The following is a 17619-nucleotide window of genomic DNA, read 5'->3' as shown; positions in this document are numbered from 1 at the left end:
TGTGCAATGCAGAGACAAGATTTATAAATTAATTACTTTATTACATTTCGTGTACATAAAGTAAATTATTGGTACATGCGTGCATTCGCGTGAAGTGCTAACAAATCATTTGGTAAATAATTAAAACATCAATAATTATGAGGAAAATATAGCAGTAGTGGTTCAGTGGACTGCAATAAAAAGTAGGTATAAGATTCGAAACAGGTGTCCATTTGCGTAATTATTTTGAAAGTTCAAATCAATTATATTAAATTTTTAATAATCTATCACTAACTTTTTTACGCATGACATTAATTATTGTTATTCTATCTATTACATTACATTATAAAGCTGAAGAGTTTGTTTGAACAAGCAAATCTCAGGAACTACTGGTACGATTTGAAAATTATTTCCGTTTTATATAGCCCAATTTATCGAGGAAGGCTATAGGCTATATTATTATAATATATCATCACGCGACCAACAGGAGCGGAGTAAAATCGCGGGGCTCAGCTAGTTATTCATATGTGGGTTTTGATATCAATTTATGTACCTAATTGAATGAAAATTTGCTACTTTTCAATATTTGCATTTTTATTGTTTCTTATCCATTGATTACACTAGGAATATGTATACAGGAGGTTTAGCAAATTTTAGCAAATTATTTTTAAAATTATCTGTAATTATTATTGAATAGAAATACATAAGGTAGAAATAAATATGTAGGTAGGTAAATTTAATTTATTTAATGAAATGAATATAATTGTAAGTAATTAAATATCACATAAATAAAGTAAATTTCCTTGGAATTTAAAATAATAGTAATTATTAGTGCATGGAATATTATATCAAGAAATATTTATTTGTTTACGCTAATTAAATAGCAAAATATTATACCTATTATATTTTAAATAATATTAACTTAAATTTTTAATATTTTTATTCATTTGCGAGTGAGCTCTTAAAATACACATTACAATAAATAAATCATACCTATAGGTACACACTACACAATTAGTAATTGATTTAATAGTGTAATGAAAGTAATCTTTTTTTTAATCTTATTCTTACTAGACTGATATTATTGTCCTGTAAATGGGTGTATACTTTTAAGTACTTTTATAATTAAAATATTATGATTTATGGCCTTTCTAGTTTCTATCAATTATGGCATTTTCGTTCATATACCCTTGCAAGTCTTGCTTTGTTATGCTTAATCGACTTCAGAAGAAGTTTTATTTTCCCCCTTTATTTTCCTACATTTTGGAGACAGAACTTAACTTTCCTTTTTTTATAATTTGTAACTAACTAGTAGGTAAATAATATTTCTTAGTTTTAGAGTCATCTTTGTATTATATTTTCATTCATGGAATTCAAAGATCGTCTCTACTGATATGAATTTGAAAGTGTGTGTTTTTTGATTCATTTATCAAAACCAACGGCGGAATAATGATTGGTTTACAAGATTTTATTTAGATTTTTGCTCTGAATATACTCATTATTTCAGAGCTACCTACCTATTTTGTTTGTAGATACGATAGTCGTTCAAATACTAATCACTACATAGTATAAAACAAAGTCGCTTTCTCTGTCCCTAATCCCTATGTACCTTTGTATGCTTAAATCTTTAAAACTACGCAACGAATTTTGATGCGGTTTTTTTAATAGATAGAGTGATTCAAGAGGAAGGTTTTAGTATATAATTTATTAGGTTTTAGACAAAGCGGGCGAAGCCGCGGGCGGTAAGCTAGTACACACTAAACGCATGACAAAATTCATCCTTACTCAATAGGAACAATTAAACACGTAATAATTAAAATTGTCATTAAGTTATCAAATGGGGATAATTATATATTTTGTGACGTAAGTAAGAAAACTAATATGCCACATTTGTAAAGACATTGATTATGTATTAAAAAATATTGTTGCTAAATTTTTCTTTACATAAGTATTTCCTCCCCCAATTTTATTTCTTTACGCATCTGTACATTATATTTTATCTAAGTATACTAATTAATATTATAAAGAGGAAAGGTTTGTATGTATGTATGTATGTATGGTTTTCACGCATAAACTACTGGACCGATTTTGATGAAATTTGGCACAGACAATCTTTAGACCCTGAGAAAGAACATAGGAATATGTACCACAGGCGAAGCCGTGGCGGACCACTAGTTTAACAAAAGAGGAGCAAATTGCATTTTTGTATACAGCGAATGAACTTTAAACTACTGGATCGATATAAATAATCCTTTCACCAGGAGAAAGCTACATTATGGTCCTGAATGCAACAGGCTATATTATAATTTCTAAATGACAATAATTTATTTTAATATTTACTAGCTGTGCCCCGCATTGCTCTGCTCTCTCTGCTCCTGTTTAAAACGAACCAGTACCTAGTTCCTGAGATTAGCGCGTTCAAACAAACAAACTATTCAGCGTTATAATATTAAGAAATAGTTTGGAAAATCCAAAAGTGCACGCCTCATAATCTCATCCTTTACAATAAAATTGATCATTTATAAAGAGTACTTACACTATAAATATAAAAAAGAAATAAAATAAAACAGTTGGAAAAGTAAAGAAAGCGGTACCGTAATAATTGAGCTATTTTTCTTGTGGCCCCACCTAGATGTGAAACTGCGCAGGTTTTAGGGACTGACTACCAACTTATTTTTTTAACCGTATATTACTTGGCTTATAGTATAAAGAATCGAGTTTATAATGGTGAATTTTGAGTACACTATAAATATAAAAAATAAAATAAAATAAAATAAAGAATAATATATACATATATATAGATATACTAAAATTATGGAGAACAGTCGATATTTTTTTTTGTTTATTTAATAACAATTAAACCACATCGAATCAGACCCTGAAAAATGAAAGGGTTCTATTACTGAGCATACACAAGCGTAAGAGAAAAAAAAAGACTCGATTAGTAAAGTATTTCGGTCGCTATCGTGTTAACAAGAAAATCCTCCGCACATACAGACACACGGACGTCCAAGACAGAACTTTTTTAAACTGTTTTTTAACTAGTTTAAATAACAAAAATGACATCGAAAATATCATGAATGTTAAAAATAGTGTTTTTACTTAATATGTGTGTGTATGTATTATCTTACAAGTGCAATGTATGATACATAAAGACATTTTAAGTTTGAAAAATCAGATGTTTTGCGCGAAGTGACAGTAGTACCCACCTCAACGCTTCGCTTATGAGGCGTGCAATATATTATATTCTTATCTTGAATCAACCCAGGCAGAGTCGGGAAGAGAAGCTAGTATTTGATATAACAGATTTGACGACAAGTTTTTAACTATTATAGTATCAAATACCTCCACAGACTTTCAATGTTTCTATAAAACAAACAAACTGACAGCTAGGTAGCGAAAATATTGTATTTCTATAGGTGGTTTTCATTCCTAACATTTTTAATTCACAAAAGTAACATAATATATCGTTAGGTACTTGTATTGATGAATATAAATGTTTTTTTAATTTATTGAATTTTTATACAGCTGTTGTAACTTGTATGTCTTTTTTAGATATCAGTTTTAATTATTGTAAGTACAAGAAGTAATAAGCTATTGACTTTTTTTTTAAATAATAATTATTATTCGCATCAAATTCGAAAACGAATCGATTCAAAATCGAATTGCTGTCAAGTTTTAAAATATGCCTGTGCGTGCGTTATGCGTCTATGTCACTGAAGCCCTCTTAATCCGCTGGACCGATTTTAATAAAAATTAAACAGGCTCTTCAGGTCCATTGATATGTATGTATGGTGGAGATATGCATTTACAATGAGATTTGGAGCGAGGACGCGCGCAAAAGCTAGTTACTTATAAATCACAGTAAAGACTGGCACATATTTATAATTAGCTTCCGCCCACGACTTTGTACGTGCATCCCCGTTTTTCCCCGTTCCCGCAAGGATTTCGGGAAATCCTTTCTTAACGGATGCCTACGTCCTAACATCTACCTGCATGCCAAATTTCAGCCCGATACGTCCAGTGGTTTGGGCTGTGCGTTGATAGATCACTATAATATATCAGTCACCTTTGAGTTTTATATAAGTATATAGATATTCTTTATTCTGATTTTGGCAGTTGAATAATAAAAATCCTTGGGTATGTAAGATAATGATAATAAAAATCATTATTGAGAATGGAATTTAACATAAAATTCTTAAATGGTCAGTATTAACTTATTCCACTCCACAAATCAACAGACATACATTTTTTTTAAAGAATATTACCTTATAGATATTACCTATATTATATGTTACATGAAATAATTGGGTAGGTACTCTACTTTTTGAAATTCGGTTAAAAATGAGCGAAGACATCGTAAAATAATCTCTAACCGTTACTTTCTCCCGTTATTTCAAGTAAATATAACTTTTATATAAGTAACTATTAACATACCGGTGTGCTCTATATCATTAACTTTAAACTTAACACGGTCCATGTCTTCACAACACAGTAAGCACTTACTTAGTGAGCGTAACTTAGTTCACCCCACTACTTAGGTGATAATATTATGTTTATTGTTTTTATAGCAGTTTTATGGTGTATGGTGATATTCTTGTACCAAGAAAGTGTGGATAAAATATGAATAACCTAACAATGAAACCTTAAAATAAACTAAAAATTATACAATTTAATACCAATTTATTTGATTGTGGATAAGTATATTTAATAGATGGCGTTTAATACAATTTTACATCAAATGAAGTTCAGCGCCATCTATTTTCTATATTTATATAAACATAATATTATGATCGGCCTATATCTATTATAATAATTGATTCTTGATAGTAGTTCTGATGTTCGTCCATAGAGGGCGCTATGTAATTAATGATTCTGTAAAAAAATTATGACATTAGGAAACTAGCGGCTCGTCCCGGCTACGCCCATGGTTTTTGGATGTTTTTTCTTATTTTTAAGAGTTTTGGTCATCTAAACAGAGACATTTAATTATTTTATCAATCAAATCAAAAATTCTAATTAGTACGTAGGTTACAACGTTATATTATAATATGAATATGGGGTAACTAACACGACTTTATTTTTCAAATACCTACAGAATATAATTAAAAATTTTATAAAGATAAAAATATATTATACCTATTATCTTAGCCTATTATAATATGAAAAACAATGTTGAATATTTAATTTTCAATATTTCAACAATCGGCACTGAAATAATAATATTAATTATGATCACAATTAATATCATAAGTAGGTAGGTACCTAATCGTCTTCGTTATTATTGTTATTGTTGCACATAATTTTAATATGTAATTTAAATATAATATTGTTATGCTAAGTGTTATGCATACTGAATACATTTTAAGATTACAATTCATTTATTACCATTTAAACATTATTAAACAGGTTTATTATCACACTTTGTTTGGATAGACATACTGATGCCCTCGAATTTATCTATCTTAAATTTTATATTTTTTTTTTCAGGAATACGTACCTAGGTATCTGCCAGTAAAAGTCTCGTTAAAATCTATTTCACTGATCGAATTTAAGAAATGAATATTCAGCTTTCTATATTGTACCCTTACATTGTACCTATAAAACTTAGTTATTTCAAAAGAAGTAACTGAGATCGAATTTCTAGGCATTTAGGCTTTTTAGCTAATAACTATGCCTAGAAGATCTATTAATTATGCGTTTATTTAATTCCATTACATTCTTATCGTCGTTAATTTAATAAAAATTATTACTCGCGATAATGAATAAAAAAATAATTGAATAAGTCAATAATGTACCGTGTTTGTCTTTATATAATATGTAGTTGTAAATTGAAAAAATGCAGTGTGAAATTTTATATTTTGGAGTGTAGACATGGATACAATACATTTTATTGTCAATGGTGTGGAATGTTCTGGTAAGTAGTATTTAATAAATAGGTGCTTATTTTAATATTAATAATATGTACACAAAGGATAAGTATACCTAATTTATTATGGATAAAAAACCTTATTATTTTTTTTACTGAAAGCTCCTATCAAAATAAAATAAATGAAAGAATACAGGAAATATTTTTTAATAGTCCACAGTTTCGGGAGATAGATTGATAGAAACGGAGAATAATTAATGAAAAATATAATGGTCTAAGATCCGAATATAAGGCGACCTGCAATGGCGTGATAATAGAATGAGACCAATTTTATAATAAATTTAGTTAATAAAAATGGGTTGACTGGGAAAATCCTGGACAGGATATTTTTTATTAATTATTAAAAAATCTTTTATTTTCATTTTTTATTAATTGCAGTTTCGAGATAATAAAACAATTTTGTAATAAAACAGTGCTGACATATTTTTTTTTCATCATCCTATCAAGTGAAAGTAACTGGTACCGACATACCTGTTTATACCTGCCAACCTAGCCGTTTGTCCCGGTAAATATTAGAAAACGACTATGACTGCACATTCTGTAGGTTTCATACTTAGTCTATTATAATTTTTTTTTTATTATCTTGATACTGCAATTAGTTAAAAAAAAATGTTTTTTTTTAATTCATTAAAAATGTCCTGTCCAGGATTTTCCCAGTCAACCCATTTTTAATACATTTTTTAATACACTAAATTGATTATAAAATTGGTCTCATTCTATTATCACGCCGTTGCAGGTGGCCTTATATTCGGATCTTAGACCATAAGAAAAAATAGAAATCTCTTCAAATAACACAAAGTTCCAGATAAAATAGTTTTTAATAAATAAATAATTCCAACAGTTGGTGGCGAAGTGAGTTCCAACACGACGCTCCTAGACTACATTCGCAACACGTTGGAACTGCGTGGAACGAAGTACATGTGTCTGGAAGGAGGGTGTGGCGCCTGCATCGTCAGCAGTATACGTCCTGGGGGTACCGAGGAATCTGTTAATTCTGTAAGTTCTTATATATGCTTTTATTAGCTTCACTTATATGTTTTACCGATTTCAAAAATGGAGGTTAATGTATCCGATTTATTTACACTCGATTTTGACCCATTTATACGTACAGACGTAAGTAAACTTTGTACACTTATCAAGGATCAGTGACTATTGCAATTCCTAATTACAGCATGTTTTTGTGTTAAATTTTGAACACCATAAAAATGCATTTTTAAATCTAATTTTGCATATATTTTTTGATATTCAAAACCGTAATTAAATATTGTTACGTTTTCAGTGCCTAGTTCCCATAACATCATGTCATAATTGGAAAATAACAACAATAGAGAATATCGGCAATCGAGTTAAGGGCTATCACATTTTGCAAAAGACACTAGCCGAAAATAATGGTACCCAGTGTGGGTACTGCAGCCCTGGATGGGTTATGGCTATGTATAGGTAGGCCCTCTTGATCCTTGGGAATATTTTATAATAATCATTGTCAAAATTTAAAAGTATTCATAGATTTAACTTAAGATAATATGCTAGTTTTTTCTTTATAGAAACAGCAACATGTACTCATACATACAAATAATAAATAGAAATTCTCAGATTCCAGTTTTATCCTTAGAACGCGTTTAACTTAATTAATCGTAGATTTAGAAGACGTAATTGTGTAATAAAAGCTATTACTTATCTTTACATCATTGTTAAATTAGATGCAATGTTACAGTCTTCTTAAATCTAAACCACTTACAATGTTGGAAATAGAAGAGTCTCTAGCCAGCAACATGTGCCGGTGTACGGGCTACAGACCAATAATGGACGCTTTTAAAAAATTCGCTTCTGACGCTCCTAGTGTTGAAAAAATAGGAATCGACATTGAAGATTTACATCTATGCAAAGATAAATGCTCAAGTACTTGTGAAGATTATGACTGGTGCTTAATATCTAAATCTAATTTGGAAAATATTATTCATATTAAACTTAAGGATGATAAAGAATGGTTTAAAGTAAACACTACGGTTGATGTTTTTAGTATTTTAAATGATAAAGGTGACGATTCGTATATGCTCGTGGCTGGTAATACTGGAAAAGGTAAGGAAAATAAATGATTCTTTCGTATACAGGGTGTCCCACTACTGGTATACTAAGCGCGAAGGGACTTGTAGTTTTGCATACACTGATCAAGTAAAAAATACTTAAACAACAAAATTACGTCAAAAATTTTTCCTGAAAATCCATGTTTTCTTCTCTAGCTTCGCGCAGCCGTCATATACCGCTTCTCTAATGTAAGCATTTTGTCTATGAAAACATAATCTTAAACGATAGCTCATGTGCTGGTGGCAAAAATGGGCGGGTTGCTTGTTAAGGGTGTACACATAGAGTTTTAAGAATTTATCTATTTGAAAAAAAATGCGTCTGGAATTTTTTAAGTATTTCTTACGTACTCAGCGTATGCAAAACTATAACCTCCTTTGATCTTAGTATATCAACAGTGGAACACCCTGTATAATTATAAAAAAGAGCGTGTGTGGCGAGCACACGTGTCAGAAGTGAAATTTCTTTTAGCAAGCTTCAAAGATATTATCTAAATCGTCGCCTAACCCATGACGTCAAGGTATTGTCATGACGCGACCTTGAAATATATACTCACAACGCGCCTAAAGTTTCACTTCAAAAATTGAGCTCAATTATTTGCTCCTTGTTCTAATATATTAATTGATATCGATATAATTCTCTATGCACATTGTTTATTGTAGGTGTAATTCCAATATCTGAATATCCAAGAATTTTAATAGATATAAGTGGTGTATTTGAATTAAAAGGGTATTATTTTGATCAAAACTTAATAATTGGTGCTGGAAATACGCTGACAGAATTGATGGGCATATTTGATACAGTTTCAAAGAATGAATACTTTGGTTATCTAAAAGTGTTAAACGCTCATTTGAAATTAGTCGCTCATATACCGGTCAGAAATGTAAGTACCTACTTATTTAATTTTATAATTGCTTTGATAATTGTGACAAGATTATGAACAACTATAAAATTAATTAATTTGTAACAGAAATAAGGATAGATTTAATTTCGTTTCAGACAGGAACTATCGCTGGTAATTTAATGCTTAAACACAAAGATCCAGAATTTACTTCTGATGTGTTTCTGATTTTACAAACAGTTGAAGCCGAGATAACAATATGTCAGTGAGCCCTTTTTCTACTTGTCGTTGGTCTTAAAGTTATATTAAAAGCGATTTGTTTTTTATTGTATGTATTTGTTTGGAAGTCATTAAAATCCATTTTATAAATAAAACCTCAGTTGAAATATCACAATAAAAATGAGATGTATTTATACTAGAAGGAGGAAAGGGACTTTATCTCAAAATGTTTTAAATTTTAAAGAAACCCAAATACATTTTAAAATTATTTCAGTGCAATCCTCTGGTGTAAAAAGTATAATTTCACTAGACGACTTCTTAAAAACAAATATGAGGAGCAAAATAATATACAATGTTCTCCTTCCCCCTCTTAATACGGAGAATCACGTTGTCACATACAAGGTAAATTAATTGTAATTTAGAAAACCACCTAATAATATTCATAGATGTGCTTCTAAAGAAAGAAATCAGAGTGATGAAATAAAAGTGACACAAATTACGTGATGAACAAATTATTTATCGAGAAAAATATATTGCTTTGAATTAATTTAGAAATAGCAAAATAAACAGCAACCATTATTTATTGTTTTCATAATTTCCAGATTAGGCGCAGAGCTCAAAACGCACATGCTATGGTCAACGCGGGTTTTCTTTACACTTTAAATAATTCGAACCAAGTAAAAAGCAGCAGAATTGTTATCACTGGTCTGACTCCTGGATATTCAAGGGCCACTAAAACTGAAGCATTTTTGGTTGGAAAGAATTTGTTTACCAATGAAACTTTGCAAGGAGCAATTAAAGTGTTGTCTAACGAAATTGTCGTCACAGACTCACTTCTGGAAGGTTCAGCGGAATATAGAAAAAGAGTTGCCATTGGAGTTTTCTACAAAGTACGTAACATTTTTTTTGCTGAAATGTTAAAGTAAGTTGCTAGAAAATAATAAATGTGATGTGTAGTTTCTTCTGATTTTTAATCTTTGTGGGTTACCCTTTACTGCTAATTGTGATAATTTAAAAAAACTCAAGCTACTATTGTACCATGTTCTCATTAAGCTTTCAGAATGTAGTCGAAACGTTAGAAAACTAAAATGTCGTTGGCAGTTTGAAAAAAAAAAACAATACTAATCTTAATTTCGAATGTATGTAACTCAACATTACTTCTACATGCTTTTTCTTTTGCAGAGTCTATTGTATCTGTGTCCAAAAAACATATTAGACAAAAAATACCATTCTGGTGCTTTAAAATTGTACGACACACGACCTGTCTCCAACGGGCAACAATTTTATAACACGGACCCGTCTATTTGGCCTCTCAATCAGCCTATACAAAAGGTCGAAGGCTTAGTAAGTGTGGTTATAATTAGTATATTGTATATTGGACAATTTATTATAGATTTGCTGTACTAACGATAATTGTAATAATACTATTGGTCTTCTTATTTAGATACAATGTGCAGGAGAAGCCAAATATACTGAAGATATTCCAACAATCCCAGGGGAAGTTTATGCAGCCTTTGTATTAAGTACTATAGGACTTGGTAAAATTAATAAAATTGATGCATCGGAAGCTTTGGTAGTTATGATAATTTTTTAATAGAACCTGTTAGGACTTAGGAAATGATAATTTTAATTTAAATTATAGATCACACAACATAATATGTCAGTCTGTTGTTTAAAGACTTACATTTCAGGCTCTTAAAGGTGTTATAGCATTTTACACAGCAGATGATATACCAGGAATGAATATATTTTATGTTATTGAGGGTTCAGATCCAGAAGTACTTCTTAGCAACGGTGATATACAATTTTATAATCAACCGGTTGGTATTGTTGTCGCTGAAACTAAGTATATCGCAGAAAGAGCTGCAGAACTAGTTGCCATTACTTATAGTTATAGCAAAACACCTATAATTGATATTAAAATAACTAAAAATGACGAAACTAAAACTACTCTTGCTAATAATATTCCCGCTACTAAAGAAGGACGTGATGTTGCAAGAGTTATCAAAGATACAAATACATTGTATGGACAATACCACTTTTGTTATGAAAATATAGTTTGTGTCGCGTGGCCTACTGAAGAAGGTCTTGCCGTTCGAACTGCTACGCAATGTACAGCTTATGACCAAATTACGACAGCAAAGGTTTTGAATATTGATCAAAACAGGTATATTTTTTAATACTTAACAATATAATAATTTAATTTAACATATAATAATATTCCATTCCCTTTAAATGTGATTATATGTATATATTATAGCCATTTATCGGAATGTTTTAATTAGAATCGATGTAGCTGTTAAACGAGTTGGAGGTGCATTTGGTTTGAAGGCAACAAGACAATTGCAAGTGACAGCTGCTTGTAACCTAGTTGCCTTCTTGTCGAATCGTCCCTGTCGATTTGTTCTACCTTTACGGACAAGCATGAGAACTGTGGGAAAACGGTTCTCATCTTCCATTGATTATGAGGTAATGTATAGTTAAATCTACAATTATTAACTAGTTTATACGAATTATTAACAAACATTTGAACATTGCGAAGTTTTTAATTTTTAAGGTGTTTACCAACTTTACATAATATATTGATCACAATCTAATGAAGGCTTTTATTTACACTTATAACGACATAAGTCTTGATAGACATCTTGCAATTTACGATGCACCGAACACTTACGATGAATCAAAGTTTCTGTAGTAATTTAGGAGTAATTAAAACATTTCATCAGGTGGGCGTTAGCAAAACAGGAATAATTCAATACGTAAACTTTGATGTTTACGAAGACAACGGGTATATAGTTAGCGAGCCATTAATATTAACCACATATGAATGCTATAGTAACTGTTACCCCATGGACAAGTGGAATTTCAGAGCCTTTAATTCCGTAACTGATAAAGCATCGAATACTTACTGTAGATCTCCAGGTATTTATTTACCCATTATCCATGTAACCAATAACTGCAATTCTACGCTATAAGTTTCATTTTATAAAATGTAACTTTGTTTATATCAGGAGCTCTAGAATGCATTGCTACAAATGAAATCATTTTGGAAAGGATTTCTTACGAAATGGAATTCGACCCGGTGGAGTTACGATTAGCAAATTTAGACGAAAAACATAAACCTATTTTAACTGAAATGGTTGAAAAATTGAAAACGGATGCAAATTATCAAGAAAGGAAAATAATGGTTGATACCTTTAACAAGGAAAACAGGTGGAAAAAGCGCGGGTTAAGATTTGTGTTAATGAAATGGAATTCAGTGAATCCATTTTACGCAGATGTTAACATATCAGTATATCAAAGTGACGGAACAGTCGCTATAGCTCATGGTGGAATAGAAATTGGCCAAGGAATCAACACGAAAATAATTCAGGTGTGCGCATATTTCTTGAATATACCGATAGACAAAATTATAGTTAAAGCTAGCGATACGGTAATTGCTCCCAATTCCTCACCAACAGTTGGTAGTGCAACATCTCAAATGATAGCTTTGAGCGTCCAAAGAGCATGTAAAGAATTACTAAACAGACTACAACCATTAAGAGAAGAGTTGAATAAACCTTCATGGGAAGAACTTGTTAAAGAAGCATTCGATAGAGGTATAGATTTACAAGCACATGGTTTTGTTAATACAGCTGATGTTCAAAATTTGGATATTTATGGAGTGACTCTGGCAGAAGTTGGAATAGATGTGTTGACGGGCGAATGGACTATAATTAGAGTAGATCTAATGCAAGACGTTGGGAGGAGCGTTAGTCCTTATATAGATATTGGACAGGTGAGTTAATACATTATAACAATGGTAATAATCTATACATATAATAAATATGTAGAAGGGTCAATTCTGTACATTGAAAATATTGAAAAAATAAATAGCAGGGAGTGTTACTGGATCGATACCAAGCCCAAATATGTGTTTAAAAAAATTTTTGTCTGTCAGTCTGTATGTTCAGGCATCACGTGAAAACTAACGGTTCGATTTCGATGAAACTTGGTATAATTAATTATACCTTATTATCCTGGGCATAAAATAGGATATTTTTTATCCCGGAAAAATACGTAGAAAAAAAATCTTAATTTTTCTTAGTTTTTCCGCGCGGATGGAGTCGCGGGCGGAAGCTAGTAATCAATAAAACCGATGAGGTTGGCAGCATTTCTAAATTTAAATTACTTATGAAAATCTTTTTATTATTAATTGATATGATTGGTATTATTTACATCTTTAAAGAACTGGTAAATAGACTCTAAATTAATTATTCATATAACTCAACAGTTAGAGGGTGCATTTATAATGGGTGTAGGATATTACACAACAGAAGAGTTAATTTATGACCCAAAAACTGGGGAGCTTTTATCGGATCGCACTTGGAACTACAAAATTCTCCAAGCTCGAGATATACCAGTAGACTTCAGAGTTTACTTCAGGCCGAAATCATACAGCAATGATATAGTTCTTGGATCTAAAGGTACCTCATAAAATATAGTGATACTTTTATAAAAGATAACACTCTTTTTAACCGACTTCAAAAAAAAGGAGGAGGTTATCAATTCGGCTGGTAATTTTTTTTTTTTTTATGTATGTACACCGATTACTCCGAGGTTTCTGAACCGATTTACGTGATTCTTTTTTTGTTCGATGCGGGATGGTGTCGAATTGGTCCCATAAAAATTTTATTCGGATAGGCCCAGTAGTTTTTATTTTATGAGCATTTTTGTCTGTAGGTATTTGTAAATTTTGCAAGTGCAAGTTTGAAGTCGGTTGTTTTTAACGCAGTTATCACTTGTATAATAATATGATCCAGATATATACCATAATTTGAACTTAACTCTTCTTTAAAGCACAGTTTTGCTTATCCTTTTTGTCAAATAGCTTGTTGGTTACACAAGACTTTGTTTTATAGCGACTGGTGAACCATCCACAGTTATGTCAGTGGTAATTCCTATTGCTATGCGTGAAGCAATCGTCTCAGCCAGGAGTGACTCTGGCTTACCATCAAATGACTGGTTTCAAATAGGTGAGGAACCTTCGAATATTATAAATGCAATAGATTGTTCAATTATGGATTTAGGAACGATTTAGAAACATAAGCATCATATTTGGCGCTGTCGGGTAATTTAAGAGAAACTCACGCTCATAATATATTATGCAGTTTTCTTGTTGTAAATACAAATTTTTATACTTTTATGAATTTTACCTACTTATTTATTAATTCGCATACGCGAACATTATTATGATGTTTAAAACATTTTCTTTGTGTTCACAGATGGTCCATTCACTGTTGAGAAAATATGTTTGGCGACTTGCACCAAAATGGAAGATCTTAAATATTATTAGTTATGTATTATGCTATGTACACTGTACAGTGTACATTGAGTAAATAGTGTGTGCAGTTTATTTCATAAATACAATTCTGGCTTCTTGTAAAAACAGCAGACTTTCTTTCTATGATTTATTAACTTGTCAGCTGTAAGGAAAATCTTAAAATTTCTTTGATATTAGTAAAGTAAATAGTGAATTAGTACTTACCCCTAAACAGTAAAGTACTTTACCGACACAAGAGAGCAAAATCCAGAATCGTTTAAATAGCTTTACTAAATAAATAACTATTAAACTTTGTACATCTAATTCACAATTACTTATTCCTGTATAATTATCTAAGAAAATCTCGTTACGTAATTCCACTCTTTGTAACTATTCAAATTTATCTTGATCTCTTTCAAAATCTGAATACGCTCGGTCTAATATTTTATTCTTTTTCATTAAATTCTCAGAGTCTGTATCTTTAAACATACGTTTCATTTCGGTTTTATCATTATAATTTTCATCTGAATTCTGTTTGTTTTGATAATATTGTCTGCTATTATGAATAATATTATTTGTTTGTTTTTCCTGCGGTTTGGATCTTCGCTTGATGAATTTCCGTTTACAGAGAGGGCATATTTTTTCAATATACGATCTCTTGTTCAATTTCATGAACGTGTTTTCTTCTGTTTTAATCGTAGTCTTACTTAAACCGGTTGTAGATGTTTGGTGCATTTCGGTTTTATGTTTTTTGGAACTGAAACTAAAAATCTTTCGTTTCTTGTTCTTCTTGGGTGTTGCTAAGGACACGTCCAATGAGGTCCTTGCTTGGTCATGGGAAAAAAACGGGATCTTCATATTTTTGAATGCACTGCAAAAAAAATTATGTATCTTGCATTACTAATACAAGTTTTGGATATCATTGGGTAGTAGTATTCTATCGTAAATTATGAGTAATTAAGTTTAACCATAGCTTTAGGTACCTACATTTTTGCAACTTACAAGTAATTTAAAAATATCAATTTAATTTGATGTACATTTTATAATATTCATTTCAAATATTTTTTAACCGACTTCAAAAATAAGGAGGAGGTTATCAATTCGGCCGGTATGTTTTTTTTTATGTATGTACACCGATTACTCCGAGGTTTCTGAACCGATTTACGTGATTCTTTTTTTGTTCGATGCGGGATGGTGTCGAATTGGTCCCATAAAAATTTTATTCCGATAGGCCCAGTAGTTTTTATTTTATGAGCATTTCTGTCTGTATTTGTAAATGTTGCAAGTGCAAGTTTGAAGTCGGTTGTTTTTAACGCAGTTATCACTTGTTCTATAGATAGTTCAGTTAATTAATTGTATACTAAAGACGCATTTTATGGATGCAAAAACAACAATGTAATTATAGCATCAGAAAATATTACCATTTCTTTTCCAGATGCCTGTTATCGTTGTAAAACTTATGTATTTCTTTATTATTTAAAAGCTTGTTCAGTTTGTGTGGATTGTTGGCTTGTTTATGCTCATTTGATTTTGTATTGTATGAACTTTCTTCCAAGGCATCATTATCAATATTATTATATTCTAGGCCTTTATCGTCATATTCTTCTAAGCTAGCGTCGACTAAGGATTCAAAACTATTTTTATTAGATGGGTTTTCTCTGGAAATAAATAAACATAACTTAATGTAATAGCCCCGCGGACGCGGTTCTACCGAATACCCACCTATAAAGCGGCACGGCGGAACACAGTGGAGTTTAGTCGGTAGGTCCCTGCACTCAGCAGGGTGAGTCCGACATAACCCAGCCCTCCTAGCCAAGTGGCTTTCTGTTAGCGTAGCGTTCAATAGAATAGACAACGAATGTATGAGATTGACGTGAGCTGTAGATAAACGTTATCTACAGCTCACGTCAATCTTACAGCTTACGTCAATCTCATTCATTCGTAGTCTATTCTTATTCTCTTATTTCTATTGAACGCTACGCTAACAGAAAGCCACTTGGCTAGGGGGGCAGGGCTCTTTCCCCGAGTGCCCTGGGTATGCCTAAATGCATTCTCCACTATAAAAAAAAGGTGTGAACCAATAAATATTCTAAGCTAACCCATATCAGGATTAATATCAATGTAAGTATTGAAAGTATCAAACTTTCCATTATTGTAGTTAATCATAACTTTATTTAAACTTCTATCGCTGGATGAGTTTTATATTATTTGCAAAATTTATACATCTGCTTACATAAGGAACAAAATAAGATATATTATTCCAACTAAATTTAAAAAATTAAACTAAAACATGTTATTGTTATGCATTACATTTATTTACTACACGACTTGCTTTGCATTCTTTGCACTCATACCTCTTAAACTGTTCCTCAAACTGATAATTATTTCCTAATCTATCATAATCAGGACTTTGAATGAAATTGGCTATATCTATTTCTGCAACTTCTTTATCATTTGTCCCCTCATTTTGGTCACCATCCTCAAATCCATCCAGAACATCTGTGTTAGAACTCTTAGGTACTTTATGTAAACGGTAATGTGGATTCACATCTAAATAGTCATAACAAAATGCATAATTTATAAACAATAAACACAGAAACTGAATATATCGTGACATGTTTGCGTGACATGCTTGGAAATGCGTCAAACTTTTCATGCAAGCTTGCATGCAAGTCATGTTTTTTCGTTTGCCTATTTGTATGGGAACTTTTTGGGTTACTTTAAGAAAATTGGATGTGTTTGAGCCACAGTCACAGAATACATAATAGTAGCTAATGAGCTGTGTGGTACTTGTGTGATATGATTCAATATGGTTTTTTACCATTATCGTTGCATAATTTGATATAAAATATTAAGCTCAATTACTTATTCGTAGCATGGCATTATGATAACATCTATTACCGTTTCTATTTTGCAATACTATTTTAAATAAAAGAACTTATTCTTCACCAGACAGTAAACTTTCTGAATGTGTTATATCAATTAATTCTACTTCATTGATGATTTGGATGAAACACATTCATGCATTGAAGAAACATAGGTACTTATATTATTCTAAAACATCCTTAATTTATTTACATACATTTCAGAATTTCTGTTACATTCATGCAAATAGACTTTTAAAAGCAAAGTTGCAGTTTAAGTTACAGTTATATCATTAGTCACAGCTACAATCAGGTTATCTAGCATAACTCAGTTCTACCATAGTAACTATTTAGTAGTATGTGGTTCTACGACATTCTGCTCCTCTTTACTCAGCAAGTAACC

The 17619-nt window shown here is 31.1% G+C and overlaps 2 protein-coding genes across 2 annotated transcripts; one reads left to right on the top strand and one right to left on the bottom strand.

Moving 5' to 3' along the window:
• The first annotated feature begins 5853 nt into the window (after positions 1 to 5853).
• LOC123697610 (xanthine dehydrogenase 1-like) lies at positions 5854 to 14385 on the top strand. Its single transcript, XM_045644153.1, has 17 exons — positions 5854 to 5896; positions 6750 to 6904; positions 7188 to 7348; positions 7623 to 7987; positions 8653 to 8873; positions 8990 to 9092; positions 9325 to 9452; positions 9653 to 9940; positions 10233 to 10394; positions 10495 to 10623; positions 10742 to 11217; positions 11336 to 11519; positions 11777 to 11972; positions 12062 to 12828; positions 13324 to 13516; positions 13952 to 14065; positions 14315 to 14385. Exons 1-17 carry the CDS (start codon positions 5854 to 5856, stop codon positions 14383 to 14385), a joined length of 3756 nt encoding a protein of 1251 aa, XP_045500109.1.
• A 159-nt stretch (positions 14386 to 14544) lies between these two features.
• On the bottom strand, positions 14545 to 17029 carry LOC123697609. Its single transcript, XM_045644152.1, has 4 exons — positions 17002 to 17029; positions 16707 to 16902; positions 15774 to 16010; positions 14545 to 15223 (listed from the first exon to the last, which is right to left on the bottom strand). The coding sequence occupies exons 1-4, from the start codon at positions 17027 to 17029 to the stop codon at positions 14743 to 14745; spliced, it is 942 nt and encodes a 313-aa protein (XP_045500108.1). The 3' UTR covers positions 14545 to 14742.
• Between the last annotated feature and the right edge of the window lie 590 nt (positions 17030 to 17619).

The sequence above is a fragment of the Colias croceus genome, chromosome 14, assembly GCF_905220415.1.
Source record: "Colias croceus chromosome 14, ilColCroc2.1".
NCBI lineage: Eukaryota > Metazoa > Arthropoda > Insecta > Lepidoptera > Pieridae > Colias > Colias croceus.
This window is presented reverse-complemented; position numbering and strand designations above follow the sequence as displayed.